This window comes from Ochotona princeps, chromosome 3 (assembly GCF_030435755.1).
Source record: "Ochotona princeps isolate mOchPri1 chromosome 3, mOchPri1.hap1, whole genome shotgun sequence".
NCBI lineage: Eukaryota > Metazoa > Chordata > Mammalia > Lagomorpha > Ochotonidae > Ochotona > Ochotona princeps.
The window spans coordinates 74,631,050-74,647,378 of record NC_080834.1 but is presented as its reverse complement, the minus strand read 5'-3'; the positions used below and the strand labels follow the sequence as shown (position 1 = coordinate 74,647,378).

The window sequence follows — 16,329 nt, the reverse complement described above, 5'->3', positions numbered from 1 at the left end:
TTGCGCGTTATACCTAAATGGAAGATCAACATGGCTCTCTGTGATTTGTGTTTCTGTTCACTAAGAACAAGAATTAACTAAAATACCAGAAAAAACCCAAAAATTAAACTAAGTTCACTCACTAGTAATTTAAAGTTGTCAATGAATGATAGAGATATTCATTTCTTCCTTTAGAGTAAAAGAAGACGGAGACTAACATGATGAATTATTCGAGCCATACTGTTTAAGGCTAATTCTTAGTTCATATGCAAGGTGTCATGTTTCTGATACCCCAAGTACCTTACTTCTGGATGACCTATCTCACTGCATAGGCATATGTTCATGGCAAGATGGTGGATCTCTGTTTTATGTTTATTTTTAAATTTTTTTTTAAAATATTTAATTATTTTATTGGAAATTCAGATCTACAGAGATGAGGAAGGACAAAGAGAAAGATGCTCCATCTGCTCAGACTCCCCAAGTAGCCACAACAGCTAGAGCTGAGCCAATCCGAAGCCAGGAACAAGGAGCCAGGAGCCAGGTACCTCTTCCGGGTCTCCCATGTGGGTGTAGGGTTCCAAGGCTTTGGATCATCCTCAACCGCTTTCCCAGGCCACAAGCAGGGAGCTAGAAGGAAAGTGGAGCAGCTGGGATTAGAACCAGCAACCATATGGGATCCTGGCGCTTGCAGGGCTAGAACTTTAGCCACTAGGCTACCTCACTGGGCTTCAGATACTTGTTTTTAAATATTTTCTCTCTCCATCCTCTCCACTCTTTCCCTCCTCTCTCCCTCCCTGCCTTTTTTCTTCCCTCCTGCTCTTCCCTTTTTTTCTTCTTTCTTGTTTTCTAAAATTAAAAAAATACTACCATTGTGATCATCAGGCATTTTCCTACTACTTCTCCCATTATATAAATTTTAGTATTAATCATATATGCCAAGTAGCATCAGACATGAATAATACAAGGCTCTGAGAAGACAACATCATATAAATAGTGATGTACTATGAAGGAATTTACCCAAATTTTAAAATGATTTCATTTATGTTTTATAAAATATCTCCAGCTAGGGGCTTGGTGCAGTAGCCTAGCAACTAAAGTCCTCGCCTTGTACATGCCAGGATCGCAATTGGGTGCCGGTTCTAATCCCAGTGGCCCTGCTTCCTATCAAGCTCTCTGCTTGTGGCCTGGGAAAGAGTCAAGGATGGCCCAAAGCCTTAGCACCCTGCTCCTATGTGGGAGACCTGAAAGAAACTCCTGGTTCTTGGCATTGGATCTGCTTAGCTCTGGTCATTGTAGCTGCTTAGATCATCGGATGGAAGATTTTGCTGTTTGTGTCTCCTCCTTTCTGTATATCTGCATTTCTAATAAAAATAAAAAAAATCTTAAAAAAATTAAAAATTATCTCTGGCTGCCTCCTCAGGGGCTTCCAATTTGCCTACAACGAGCACTTGATCTAGCTGAAGCCCTTCTGTTGCCCTTTTCCTGATATACCTGCTTCCCTAACGTAACCACCTTCCATTTGCCTCAACTTTCTATTTTTGCCTTAAGTCATTTATTCCTGCTATTCCCATTATTTGTGAGTCCTTCTCTCAAGTATTTGAGGATGATGAATGGGAGCCAAACTTCACATCTTTTGCTACTTTAGAATATTTATGTATTGCTTTGTTTAAATCATTTTCTTATATATTCTTTTTTCTTAAGATCCATTTTTATTTATTTGAAAGAGTGATGGGTCACACAGATAAAGACATTTTTCTATCTGCTGATTCACTATGCAAAGTCTTCAACATCTGGGGTGAGTCAAGTGAAGCCAGTAGCCAGAAACTCTCTGGCCTCCCTCATGGGTGGCAGGGTCCCAGGTACTTGGGCCATCTTCCACTGCTTTCCTGTGTGCATTAGCAGGGAGCTGGGTCAGAACTAGGACTTGAATTGTTTCTGCAACATGGGATGTCAGTATTGCAGATGGTGGCTTAATCCACTGTACGACAGTGGTAGGGCCAACTCTCACCCTTATTTCTTTTTAGCTTTTATAATGGTAGAACAGGTGCAAAGTACTAAATACAAGGAAAGGTCACAAGCGGAACCCAAGTTTATCTGATTCTCAGTTTTCCTGTATAGATGTACTCACACTGCAGTGGTGTCTGAAATTTTCATGAATTAACTCTCTGTCTTCAGAGCTGCATCTACTTACTGAGATGTTTCTTTCTATCTTGCATAATCAGTTCATAAGGACCAGCACAGGTCCTGCTTCTTTCTACTGCAGGAGGTAATTTCCTTGAAATAATGATGATGGGTTAACAAGACCACTATGTAAGTGATAGAAATGGTCATTAAACATAGGTCTATTGTCTTATAAACACAGGAGCTACAAGTATACTACAGGAGACTAAATGTACATTAATTAAAATTTAAAACTCCACTTGACCACATATTATATTAGACACAGTCTTGGTGTTGAGTGACCATTTGTGGCTAATCATAATAAATGGTGTATAAATTGAGTGTTTTAAAAATCATGAAAGAAAGTTCTATTGGACAACACTCTTTTATAGTGATTAAAATTTGACTTGCTCATAAACTTATGAGTGAAGTAAAAGAGAAATTTCTCATGGACAAAACAGTTATAAGTGATTTTAAAAAACAGGTTTTCGTTGGTGTACATGTAGATTTTATTTTCCCATGGATAGGATTTTAGCATGGTAGGTAAAATCGCACTGCCTGTGAGTCTGACATCCCGTAAGAGCACCATTTGATGTTCCAGTTAATCTGTTACCAATTCAGGTCCCTGCTAATGGCCTGGGAAAGGCAGGTGTTTGGGCTCCTCCATCCTTGTGGGAGATCCTGATGAAACTTCTGGCTCCTGGTTTTGGTCTGGTGCAGTGCTGGTTGTTGCAGCTGCAGCCTTTCGGAAAGTTCTGGTTCTAGCAGTCCTGGAAGTCATCTGGTTCTGGCAGATGGAATCTCTCTCTCTGTCTGTCTCTTCCTTTCTATCTCCTTTTCTCCCTTTAAAATCATAAAAACAAAGCCTGTTTTTTCTTATCAATTAGATAAAAGGTAAAATGTAATCTTTTTTTTCCTAGTGAAACAATATCTTAATCTTATTGTATAAGTGATAAATATTCTCTGTGCTACTTCTGAGGAACAAGAATGCTTTTGGAGGCACTATTTTCAGAACTCTAACTATTGTTGAATCCCACAATAGAGTATTTGGTTATTTAAATAGCAACAATTAAATACTTTCTATTTTTTTCTTCTTGTTCTAAATTCTCACCTTGATGTTCATTCAACTTAAGATTAGGGTTTTGTTTGAATTAAAATATGTCACGTTCAATAGCTGATTCATGGTGGTGGTGACTTTCAAAAATGTGTTTCTCACACAGACACAGAGTGCCCTGGCTAATGCCCTACAGTCAGCAAAACGAGACTGCGATCTTCTGCGAGAGCAGTATGAGGAAGAACAAGAGATGAAGGCTGAGCTCCACAGGGCCCTAACGAAAGGCAATGCTGAAATGGTGCAATGGAGAATGAAATACGAACACGATGCAGTTCAGAGAACTGAAGACTTGGAGGATGCCAAGTGAGTAGAGCAAGGCAACCCTTAGCTTCAAGTTAATTGCATGCAAGATTATAAGCATAATGGCTTGAGTCCCCAAGGTCTCAAAGTGCACACTAAACAAATCCTTGTTGAGTGTTTGAGTAAACCCAATATCAGAAGTAATAGTCGTTGATATTAAGAAGCATATGCTCTAAATGATCTTTAAAAATTATGATACAGACTCCTAGACTGTACAAGCTTGTGGGAGGATAAAAAAAAGTTCTTTTATAAGGTTCAGGAGAATTCTCCATAAAATATGTAATTTTAAGTTGTGGCTTGAAGATTGGGCTCCCACTTAAAAGCCATACACTTCATTTGGAACACCTAAATAATTGAATCCATGTGAATGCATATCTTATCCAATACATCTTTTTGTCTTTGGTCTGTAGACCACAAAGCACCCTGTGAAAATGGACAGCTGGCAACAGGTTAACATCTGTCACCATGCCTGATGCTTCGAAAACAAATCATCCCCAGGCACTCCTAAGGCTAAAACATCAGTTTGATAGCCAATGCACATGAAGGCTTAAAACTTCCCTTCAAAAACTAGGTGTTTGGGATCCAGCAGAGTTAACACTTGTTCTCCAAGTTTAGTGCTCAATGCCTTGCTTTAACATTGAAGGTCTGTGCAACTTTGAAAGCGAATGTCAGACTAACCCTGGTCTATTATTAAAGATTGACTCTAAAGAGTGTCTCTGGCTTGGCAGCTTGACAAAAACCCAGGGAAGATCAATACATTTCTCATTAGCTTCAACTAGAAATAATGATTTTTACTTCTTCACCTAAATCTTTGAGAGACATTGCTGTGCTCTTACTGAACAGCTACTGTGTTTTATACCACAAGTGGTACGAAGTGATCCATTTCTGTATCCACAATAACTTAAAAGGGGCTTTGGAATGAAGATACTAAAAATACCCACTACTGGTATTTTATAAAAACTCTGAACCATAAAAATCGGGGCTTTGAATTGAGATGCTTTCTCACATCAAAATGTGGCATCTGTTTCTAAAAAAAGACTGTTTTTCTTGTAACAATTCAGATGCAAGTGCCTCTGGTCATTGTCATCGATGGTTTATTTTTGGAGGATAGAAAAATAAGAAATGATACAAGCTAATTGGACTTGTTGGAACTAGATTTGCAGCATGTAAAGAAAAATAATTGGCATATGTGTTAATATCTGAAAACTTTCTGATTTAAAATTGATTGAACTCTAATACGCAAAGATTTCTACAATGCATTTCATGTAAATCACTTTGGTGAAGTCAGTAACTACCAAATAAATCTAGTGTCTTGTTTTCTGTTAATGGGAAAGTTGTTGCACCTGTTTCAGTTTTGAGGCTTCAGTACTTGTGATCACATGGTTTAGCAAGTTCACCTGAGACCAAGTTAACTTCCAAGTTGCTCAAAGAATTTAGTTTCTTTAAAAATATTTTTAATTACTTATGTTCAGTCTATTTGAAAGGTAGGAAGATATTTAGAGAGATCTTTGTCTTCTGTTTTACTCCCCAAATGTCCACAACAGCAAGATTAAAGGTGGAGCCAAGAACTCAATCTAAATTTCCCATGTAAATGATGACAATCTGCTCTTTCCCAGTACGCAGTTGCCAATTTCCTGCATGAGGAAAGGCATTTTTCAAATTGTTTTTAAGTTAGTTCATTAATTTTTAATTTGTATTGGAAAGTCAGATTTACAAAGAGGAGAGGCATAGAGAAAGATCCTCTATCTACTGCTTCACTCTGCAAGTGGTTGCAATGGCCAGACTTAAATTTGCCTAACAATTTTTAAATGGCTTACTATTAGGATGTTCAGTATGATATTTTATTTCTCCCAATTGTGATGCAATCATCAGTAAAATCCATATTGCTTATTAAAGGTTTAGAATAAGCAAATACTTAGAGGAATTCAAAAAGGTCTTGATTTCTAAGTGCAAGTTGGTAAAAGAGTGAAAAATAAGACCAAGAGGATCTAGAAGGCAGAAATGGTGGTCAGCTGGCACCTGGCTTCTTGAGGTTCAGGAACTGCTTTTGTTGCAACTAGCAAGCAAAGCTCAGGGACTGTTGCACTTTGTAATGAAGTCCTTGCTTTGATCCAGGGCAAATGGGATGAGGTCTGAGGCGTGTCGCTTCATGGTACCTCCGGGTTTCCTCTTTGTGCTCAGGAAGAAGCTGGCGGTTCGGTTGCAGGAAGCTGCTGAAGCCATGCAGGTGGCCAATGCTAGAAACGCCTCCCTGGAGAGGGCAAGACACCAACTGCAGCTGGAGCTGGAGGATGCCCTGTCTGACCTGGAAAAGGCCCGCTCTGCAGCAGCCGTGTTGGACCAGAAACAGCTGCGCTCCGACAAGGCCCTGGCTGACTGGAAGCAGCAGCAGGAGGAGTGTTGGGCATTGCTGGATGCCTCCCAGAAGGAGGGCTGTGCTCTCAGCACTGAGCTGCTCCAGCTCAAGCATGCCTATGAGGAGAGCACCATGAGCCAGGAGACACTCAGCAGGGAGAACAAGATCCTCCAAGGTGCGAGGAGCTCAAGAACAGCCCTGAGTTTTGGTGTGGCTGTCCCTGGGCAGAGCTCTACCTATCTCATTCCCATTCTTAGCTTCCCAAGCTTTCATCTTTCTCTATCAGTTATTTTACTGTATTCCTAAGAAGTTGTAAAAGCAAGACTAGCATCCTTTCTATGGCTTGATTATGCATGTATGATTTTCCTGATATCCAAATCCTCACAAAGATTTTCCAGTTACAGTAATGCATCACTTAATGAGGGAATGCATTCTGAGAAATGCCTCCGTGTGGGATACCAGCACTGTGTGAACATCACAGAGGGAGCTAGGTCTTACAGGTTCATGGCTAGATGATGGCTTCTTAGTGAAATCAAGAGACATGGTAAACAAGAGACATGAGGCTGCTGCTGGCCTAGCATGTAATAATCTTTATTGTAATTTTTTTTTATAAAGAAAAGGGGTACAACTTTAAAGTGATACATCATTTAGTAAGTACATAAACAAGTCATATAATCATTTGTTATCATTGAGTATTGTGTAGTACACATAGTTGTATGTACTACAACTTCCTTTGTTTGATAGTGCAGATTTGTTTATACCAGCATCACCGCAACCATGTGAGTACTGCAAGGCACTACAATGTTACAATGACAGCAGTGTTACAAGGTGCAAGTATCAGTGGCCCCATTCCATTTGTGGTAGGCATTTTTCAAATTGTTTTTTAATTAGTTAATTAATTCTTTATTTTTATTGGAAAGTCAGATTTACAGAGAGGAGGAGAGACATAGAGAAAGATCCTCCCCACAAGTGGCTGCAATGGCCAGAGCTGTGCCGATCTGAAGCCAGGGGCCTCTTCCACGTCTCTCACATGGGTGCAGGGTCCCAAGGCTTTGGGCCTCCCTTGACTGCTTTCCCAGGCCACTAGCAGGGAGCTGGATGGGAAGTGGAGCCACTGGGATATGAACCAGTAACCATATGGGATCCCAGCAGATAGGAGGAGAGGATTTACCCCCTGGGCTTTCACGCCGGGCCCTGTGGTAAGCATTGTCCAGGCAGATATTTGTGATGCACTGCCATCAGGTTTCCATGGAAGCATCAGCATGGCCCCTGTGAGCCTCTAGCAATACCGTTGTACCTGACTCCTGGATCCCAGACATGTCTGATAACTTTTGGTCTTTTCTCTGCAGAAGAGATATCTAATCTGACAAACCAGGTTAGAGAAAGAACCAAGAACTTAATTGAAATGGAAAAGGTCAAGAAGCTGATTGAAAAAGAGAAGACTGACGTCCAGGTGACACTGGAAGAAGCAGAGGTACCAACACAACCTCAGAGAAAAAAAGATTTATCATTGTGAGAAATCAGGAGACCTCCCTGCTGGAAATAACAACACAATGACACCTACTCAAATGTTTGTTGCAAGCTAGGCCCTGTGTCAAATGCAGGCTATGCATTACCTTACCATACCTGCCTAGAAGATTATTACCAGTTCACAAATGAGGAAATAGAGGCTCAGAGAGCAAGATAAACATTAGTAAATGCAAATCTTCTGACTGTAGTGAAGACAGAGATTGTCTGCCTCATTCACCTATTTATCCTCAATGCGTGCTAGGAGCTAGGAATGTCCTGCCTGTGAGCCATAAACCCCATGAAATCATGTAGTCTTGCTCTACCAAAGCCTGCAAAATTCAATAAATTCATTGTGGGCTAAATTTTAAGCCGATAGTTTTTTGTTAAAATATTTTAATTTTTCAAATAACAACTTTTCATGTTATGGTATAGTCAAAGTGGTATTGTTCTACCAAGTAAGGAGTGTCACAGCAAAGATCACAACAAAGACAAAAGAACATCATTCAGTAGGAACAAAGGCAATGGCCATATATCACAATCAAATGAGAAGATGGCAGCTTCCCCAGTATACTGTGCACCTCACGATAGTTATGGATTATCAAAGCTATAGTAGTCTATTACGCCTAAAGATTTGCCAAAGATTTAAGACACACTTTGACAAAACACTATCTGTAGCAAAATTGATGCAGTCATTTCTTTTTTGCTTTCCTTTTATTTTCATAACTTCAGCTTCCACATGTGAGAGAGAATATACAATATTTGTCTTCTGTGTCTAGTATATTTCAGTCGACATGTCTGCCAGTTGCAGTCATTTTGATGCAAATGATGGAATTTCACTTTATATGGCTGAATAATGTGTGTGTGTGTGTGTGCACGCGCGTGTGTGTGGTCTTCTTTATCCATTCATCTGATGATGGACACTTCAGGTGAATCCATATTTCAGCTGTTCTGAAGAGTGCTGCTGATATAAACATGGTAGTGTAGGTATCTCTTTGATTTTGTACATTAGTATCTTTTGGGTAGCAGTCCAATGATGGGATTGCTATACCAAAACAAAAGGCAAGTCTATTTCTGGGTTTTAAAGAAATATCCATTCATCATCCACAGTGACTCCACTAATTAACATTCCCATCACCACTTTATAAGAGTTCTCCTCTCTCATCATTCTAGCCAGAATGTGTTACTGTTTTGGAGTTTAACCATTCTGACAGGGATGAGGTGATATCTCATTGTGGTTTTGATTTATATTTCCAGGATGCCTCATGATAAGAAACATTTTTTCATATATTTGCAGTTTATTTGTATATATTCTGTAAGAACTGTCTATTGTAGTGCCTTATCTATTTTCTAACTGAATTAATTGCTTTTCTGTTGCTGAGATTTTGGATTTGTTGATATATTCATTTGCTAGATAAATTGTTTCTAAATATTTTTCCCATTCTGCTGGATATCACTTCATTATATTTATTGATTATTTCCTGTACGCAAGCTTTTGAGTTTGATATAATCCATTTGTTTTTACTTTTTTTGCGTGTGTGCTTTTGCCTGGGTCTTACCCAATAAGTCATCACCTATACCAAAGTTTTTGTGTGTTTCCCCTACATTTTCTTCCAGCTTCATAGTTCCAGGTCTTTCATCATGTTGAGCTAATTTTGTACATGGTGAGAGTTATGGATCTAATTTCACTCTTCTATAAATGTGCAACATGTTTTGCCAGGTCTATTTATTGGAAAGATTATTCTTTCTACATGCATAGTCTGGGCACTTTTGTCAAAGATCAGTTGATAGTATTTACATGGATTGGTTGCTGAACTTGGTTGGATTCTGGCTTCAGCCTGGTCTAGCGCTAGCTGTCCTGGTTATTTGAGAAACAAGTCAGCAGATGGAAGGCTGTTCTTTCTCAGTCTTTTACCTTTGAAATATATTTGATATTTATTATTAATATATTTTAGCTATTAATATATATTAATAATGTATATTTAATAGAACACACTTTTCCCAAAAGTAGATTATCCTTAATGCATGATACTTATGTATTACAGGGAGTTCTGGAAAGGAATGAAAGCAAGATTCTTCATTTTCAGCTAGAACGTTTGGAAACTAAAGCAGAATTTGAAAGAAAGCTTTCTGAGAAAGATGAAGAAGTAGAAACTTTGAGGTATGGTTATTTTGATGAGCAATGCTTTCATATTATAAAATGTGTTACTGAACAAAATCATTGTGTTTGACTTCTTTTGTGATTCCTGTCAGAACATTACCAAAAAAATTTAGGCAAATAGACACTTGAATCTTTCTACTTAAGCTTATTACTCTGAATATAAATTAATATCTATATTCAGCTATGGCAAGTTCTTACTACTTTCTTACGTTTAAGCAGCTCCTACTCAGTTATGACACTGAATATTATGCACCAAATAAAACAAAAATCAACTCTACAAATTATATTTGTATAATCTGTGCACTGCTTGGGTTGCCTTGCAGCATTCAAGAAACTTACTGATAATGCTAAACCATGAATGAAACTTCTAAAAAAAATGGATGCTATACATTAAAATTAATGTCACATTCCAGTGAAATTTTTACTCACCCCCTGTTTAGATTTGTAGCCTTTTAGTGGTGAAAGAAGGCAGGAGTTAGATTGCTTACGGAATCCTTGTTGAAATGACTGATACTCAGATTAAGAAACTGAATTAGCCAGGACTCAGGGGTTGCAATCATCTTTTACTTTCATCGTAACAAGGTGATACATCTCACTTCTTAGACTGTCAGGGAAGTGAGGGGATTAAAGTCACTGAAAGTGGTGAGGGAGGTCCATAAGCTGATGTTGGCATGTACTTCACACTCTGGAAATCAAAGCACAGAATTAATGATTATATTATTTGTCAGGCCTGTTCCTGCAAGCCAATGCCATGTATTAGCTAGAAATATCACTCAGGTCTGAGACCCTACTGGCAAATTAATTTCAGTGTGCTTAAATAATTTTGAAAAAGGAGTGTTAACTTGTTTGAACTGGATTTTGTCCCCATAACCCATTTTCAGACAAAATTCTCACGAGGTCCTTTTTTAATGAAGGTGCCATGCCAAATCTGGCCATCCTGCACTCTCTTTCGTTGCCATATTCTGAGGACTGGCTGTGGTGAGAAATTCTCATTTACTTGAGGCTCTGAGAGAGTCAAAGATTATTTTTTGATGCATGACAAAATTATTGTACCTTGATATTTTCTTGCTTTTCCTCATGGAACAAGAATTAGCATCTTTTTGTATAATTGAAAAAGAAAAAAATCTGATTTCAATTTAGGAAAAGCAGATCCTCAGGCTGGTTCCATCAGGTGTATCTGAATATGGTGGCACGTTGTACCACTGATAACGTTAGTGCAAAGGAAGCCAGAGATTCAAACGGGGAGAAGGAAAAACAAAGACAGATATAAAATATGAAGGAGTAGGCTGGGGACAGGGAAGAAGCATCCCATAAATTTCTTTTGTGATTTGTGATAATTTTTAATGGTGCATCTAGGAAACAAAGATGAATGTACTACTTCTATGAAAACGCTTTTGTTTAATATAGTAGTTTAATCTGATTTAAGGACTAGGAAACGAATTTTCGAAAGATTTTTTACTCAAAAGGCTCCCCAAATGGCTACACTGACCAGAGCTGGGCAGATCCAGAGCCAGTAGTCAGGAACTTCTTGCAGGTCTCCCACGTGAGTGCAGGGTCCCAAGGCTTTGGGCTGTCCTCCACTGCTTTCCACATCATAAGCAGTGAGCTGGATGGGAAGTGGAGCAGCTGGGATGGGAACCAGTACCTACATGAGATCCTAGTACTTATAAAGCAAGGTGTTAGCCATTAAGCTATCATTAGGGGTCCTATAACAACTGTTGTGAGTGCTAATCACGGTCATATGAGAACTACCTTAATTGCCTTTGAAGGCAGGACTCAGCTGTCCTGAGGAACCCTCAATATGCCCCACATCTTAAAGGCTCATATCTATCCACAGCACTGCCATCCTCAGGGCCAGACTTCTAATACATAAATCTGGGAGTTAAGGAAACAAACAATATCAAAATCATAGCAAACCTCAAGGAAAAGGTACTTCGAAAAATTCATGAAAAATAGAATTAAAGCAGGCTTATTTTGTTACAAAAATTGTTGAAATTGATGCAAAGATTTTTCATAACATGTCATACTTGAAGTTCATAAACATCCCTCATACTGCATGAGGACAAGGTTCAAAGTTCAATGTCCCAATAAACCTTTGATAGCTCACAGAAAATGAAAGAGTCAATTTATGCACTACACAAGTAATCAGTGGAACAAAGAGCAGGAGAGACTCATTAGTAAAGGCAAAATCACCATAGTGCAACAAACTGAGTAACTGTGCTTCTGAGATCTCTGTCTATTGAGGAATAATCCTGAGTCACATCAGCCTAAATACCTGGGGTCATAAAAAATGTATGAGTGGTATCTGAGAAGTGGGGCATGCGCTATGTGTTTTACCTGCTGACACAATTTACACCATATACAATGAGTCTAGTCAAAGCCTCCTCCACTTGTATGAATGATGTTGTTTTTCTATTTCTACAAGTAATTGCCGTACATGGAAGGAAGGAACTGAGAGTGCAGTCACTGATGGAAGGAAGGCGGTCATGTGGCAACTATTCAGCTCTTCAGCTGTAACTTGAATGCAGCCAGTCAACAGGAAACTGGCATCTTGGGATTTGGTCCACGTACCTGTACACAACTCTTGGTCTATAGCTATGGTTGCAGGTGCCTAGTAAAGTTCCATTGTCTTTCCTTCCACATTTCCATGCTTATAAACTCCATCATGCCAGACTTTGTTAATGGTTTTAATGTCTCCTATTATCTAAGTGGGTCTTTTCTAGGAGAATATGTTTGAATATATTTAAATATCTTCCTATTTCTAAGTAAAATATTTTGGGATCTCTTCAGAAAGCAGGTTCTCAAATTCAGACATGGTGTTTAGTTAGCCACATATCATTAATTAAAGATGAGTCATGTATTTTGATTAAGGAGAAACCCATATTTCTGTGATACAGAAGAGAAATAATTGAAAAGAAAACTGACCTATTGTACTGTCAATTTTTCAAAAATTGGTTTTCCTAGGCTTTGATTTTTAGCCTGACTTTAAATGTTTCCCCTGATTTTGCTTCTCAAATGTGTTATACATTTCAGGAAAAAAACCTTAATATTGTGTTTTCATTTTTTCTCAGAGAAATAAACAGACACTTGAGGGAATTTTTATTTTCTTTATTTCTTCCGGTACATCCAGTATTTTGATTGCCTAACAGGCATTTTCTAGGCATGTATTATTTGCATGCTGGTTAAATCATGCAACTTTCCTTGTCTGTGTAGATAATAATGATGTTTTGTGAGAAACTGTAGAAGTACTGCTTGAAACACGTAGTATTACTTCTGTACAGAAGATTTGCCAGCAGACTAGCAGTACTTTAGTATTCTGTATGAGAAAAATGAGCTGGAGCAAAGATGAGACTTTCGTCAAGGGGAGACAGGAACTGTCCCAGCACTTGCTGTGAAGTGGAATGTAAGTACCCCATTAATAAGACTTCCAGAGTTCCACAAAATGGGTAGCTTCATTAGCAGAAATTAATTTTTCATAATTATGAAGATTTACACATCTGATATCAAGGTGTGGTCATGTTTGGTAGTTTCTTCTGAGGCCTCTGGTCTTGGTTTGCACACAGATGACCATTTTCTATGTCCTCACACGATCCTTCCTGTGGGCATGCATATCACTACTGTGTTTTCCTCTAAGCTAAGTATAGCAGTCTTATTGCACTGGAGACAACTGTAACAGCTTCATTTTATCTTACCTGTTAAAAGACCCTATCTCTAAACACACTTATACCCCGAGATAATGGAGATTGGGGTTTCAACAAACACACTTTAGTCCATATTTTATCCCCACTAACTTTTTGTCCTTGCACAGTATGACATTCTGGTTTACGGAAGTGAACAAAAATCAAGGACTTAAGGTTAGGCATGAAGGGTCAGTTCTCATATGTTGGAGGCTGGGGGATGGGACTGAAAAAGGAGCAGTGCTAGAATAATAGTTACATCCTGGACAGGTTGATAGTCTCCTCTGGCCCCTCTACACACTAGTAAGGAGATAATTGGTCATGAAAAGTTTGGATTCCACTGAGACTCCACTGCAGATTCTGAACACACTTCTTTCTTGCGGACTATAGGCTTTGTGGATCAGTCCCAGAGATCAGCACACAAACTCAGCGACAATTCAGTGTGAACTCAAATTTTGATCCAATAAATAATTTTTTAAAATTTGTACCAGTGCATTTCATGAGCAAGGCACTTTTGGTTCTGTTTTTCTAGCATTTGCTGTCATATATCATGGGGTCATCTCAATAGGTTCTTAAAAACAGAAGTTAATGACAGAAGTTAAACTTCTCTGAATAAAGAACACTATATCTTGATAGCTTTTTTTTCTATGATCATAGGCCAATGTGATAGGATAGAGAATTATTCACTATTCACAGTCAAAAATACTGGTTCCTTCCTTCTTGTGATGATAAGACATTCTATGAGTGCCACTAAGTATCCCACAGAAAGGGAAGAGATAATATAGGGTCACAAAATCAGAAATTTGTATGAGTGAGGCTTGGATGGGGACATTACTGCCTCTAGCCCATCAACTAGAATTCCATCAAATGATCTCAAGCTACTTGCAAGCAGATTGGGAAACAAAAAATTCCATTGGTTTTTTTCAAAATAATTTAATTGCCTTGCTATCCAATTCTGATTTCTGTTGCAATAATAAAAAAAATAGATGAACCACTTGGTAGTTTGTGAAGAATATGCATTTATTTAGTTAATTTCTGGAGGCTGGGAAATTCAAGAGCATGTTGCTAGCATCTTCCTTTCTATTGAGAGCCTTCTTGCTGCATCACAACATGGAAGAGGGTGTAACATGGTAAGACTTTTATTACAAAGTGTCACCATAGTCATCTATTAATCCATTAATTCATGAATGAATTAATCTACTCATGAGGGAGGCCAGAGTCTTCGTAACTTAATCATCTACTGAAGATACCACCTCTTCACACTGCTGCATTGGGGTTCAAGTTTCTGACATGTAAGTTTCAGATGACATTTTCAAACTATAGATAGCACTACCTGAAAACACAGCTTTTGTCTGTTTTTTTTTTTTTTTGCCACTTTGCAAATATAGTTTCAGCACAAGGCTTTTAGTTCTTAAAAAGGAAACTATTCAGTGCAATATGACAGTGAGTATTCTCATCGAAAATTCTAACAAAAGATAACCATTTTATTTTTTAGGATTTAGCAGTATTTTAGGACATTGGAGCAATATGAGTGCACTTAAATATATGGAAGCACAGTTTTTCCTTAATACGTTTCCAGTAACTTCTTAAAGACTCCTTATATGTATTGTTTTCAAAATTTAACTTTTAATTTCATTTTCCATGAACCTATTCAAGTGCCTCATATTGCTGAATCTCAGGAAGTGTTCTTAAACCACTGAGCTTTTTCCTGCTTGTTGAGAACTTTTCGTCCATGACTTAATGAAATAGCATCCTTCTTTCATTGTTAGCCACTATAGAAATTCATGTACTTGTCCTAGACTATTCTTTAGGGGGGGGGGTCTCATATAAGGCTAAATCTTTTCTGCAATGTTTCCTGGACTTTAAAATATAACAGGTACTTTTTTTATTTCAATGTGATTTTGTTCTCTCCTGAATGCTATTCCAAAATTAGGAAAAAACAGCAGTGTGCTATTGACTCCCTGCAGTCAAGTCTGGATTCTGAGACTAGGGGCCGCATTGAAGCTGTGAGGTTGAAAAAGAAGATGGAAGCAGACCTCAATGAGATGGAACTCCAGCTTCGTGGTGCCAACCGGCAGGTGTCACAAACAACCAAGTCTCTGGGCAAGCTTCAGAGTGAAATGAAGGTATTCTCAAACTGTAATATGTACTGTGGGTGGGAAATTCCTCTCTTCACTAAAGCAATGGATTGTATTGTGATAAAAATGAAGAGAGCAGACATAAGCTTTTCATTGGTAGAGCTTTGCTCAGAATGTATACGGATGGTACACATCCAGTGTGAACTCGGAGATGAATGTGCTACAGCCCTGTGTTTTCTGTTACAGGACCTTCAGCTGCAGCTGGACAACAGCACACTTGTAAGCAGTGATCTGAAAGAGCAGGTGGCTGTGGCTGAGCAGCGCAACTCTCTTCTACAGTCTCAACTAGAGGAACTAAGGTTTTTACAGGAGCAGAGTGAGCGTGCGCGCAAGGTTGCAGAAGAAGAGCTCCTGGAAACCACAGAAAGACTCAACCTATTCCATACCCAGGTGGGGCACATAAACATTCCCTTAGCTGGCTCAGTTGGTTGAAGGTAGTGGCTCCCACACTTGCCTCAGCTTTAGATCATGCTGTTGTCATGCCAGTTGAAGTGACAAGTGATGCACAGGGCCAACTGTTATTCTAGAGAGCTACCTTAACACAGTACTACAAACTGTATGTCTTAAACACACGTTTATTCTCTGAAAGCTCTGAAGTGTGAGTTATGAAATAAAGTTGTCAATAGGGTCCATCTCTGTCTGACTTAATGTGAATCTGAAGGTAGCTTAGGATTTCCAGAAGCCCTTCTTAGGTAGAAAAGTTTCAATTCATAACACTGGAAGAATGGGCTTGAAGCACCCACAACCATTAGGCTGGTTAGAAAGCAAAAGGATTTGCTCTTGATCCAGGATAGCTTACCTCCCTAAGAAACCGTTGAATTTATCTGGAAAATAAGATGCTGGACTCTATGCTTGGAATATGATTGCAACGAAAGAATCTAGACTTGATTCGAACTGTAATACTGCAACTAGGTGGAGGAATCCACCATGGGGGGAGG

The 16,329-nt window shown here is 38.7% G+C and overlaps 1 protein-coding gene across 1 annotated transcript in view; it reads left to right on the top strand.

Moving 5' to 3' along the window:
- MYH15 (myosin heavy chain 15) overlaps positions 1–16,329 on the top strand; it is a 144,335-nt gene that overhangs the window by 111,326 nt on the left and 16,680 nt on the right. Inside the window, exons 30-35 of the mRNA XM_058661281.1 lie at positions 3,360–3,556; positions 5,735–6,084; positions 7,259–7,383; positions 9,461–9,576; positions 15,187–15,379; positions 15,578–15,781. Coding sequence (XP_058517264.1) covers positions 3,360–3,556; positions 5,735–6,084; positions 7,259–7,383; positions 9,461–9,576; positions 15,187–15,379; positions 15,578–15,781 — 1,185 coding nt within the window. The remainder of the gene's footprint in view (positions 1–3,359; positions 3,557–5,734; positions 6,085–7,258; positions 7,384–9,460; positions 9,577–15,186; positions 15,380–15,577; positions 15,782–16,329) is intronic.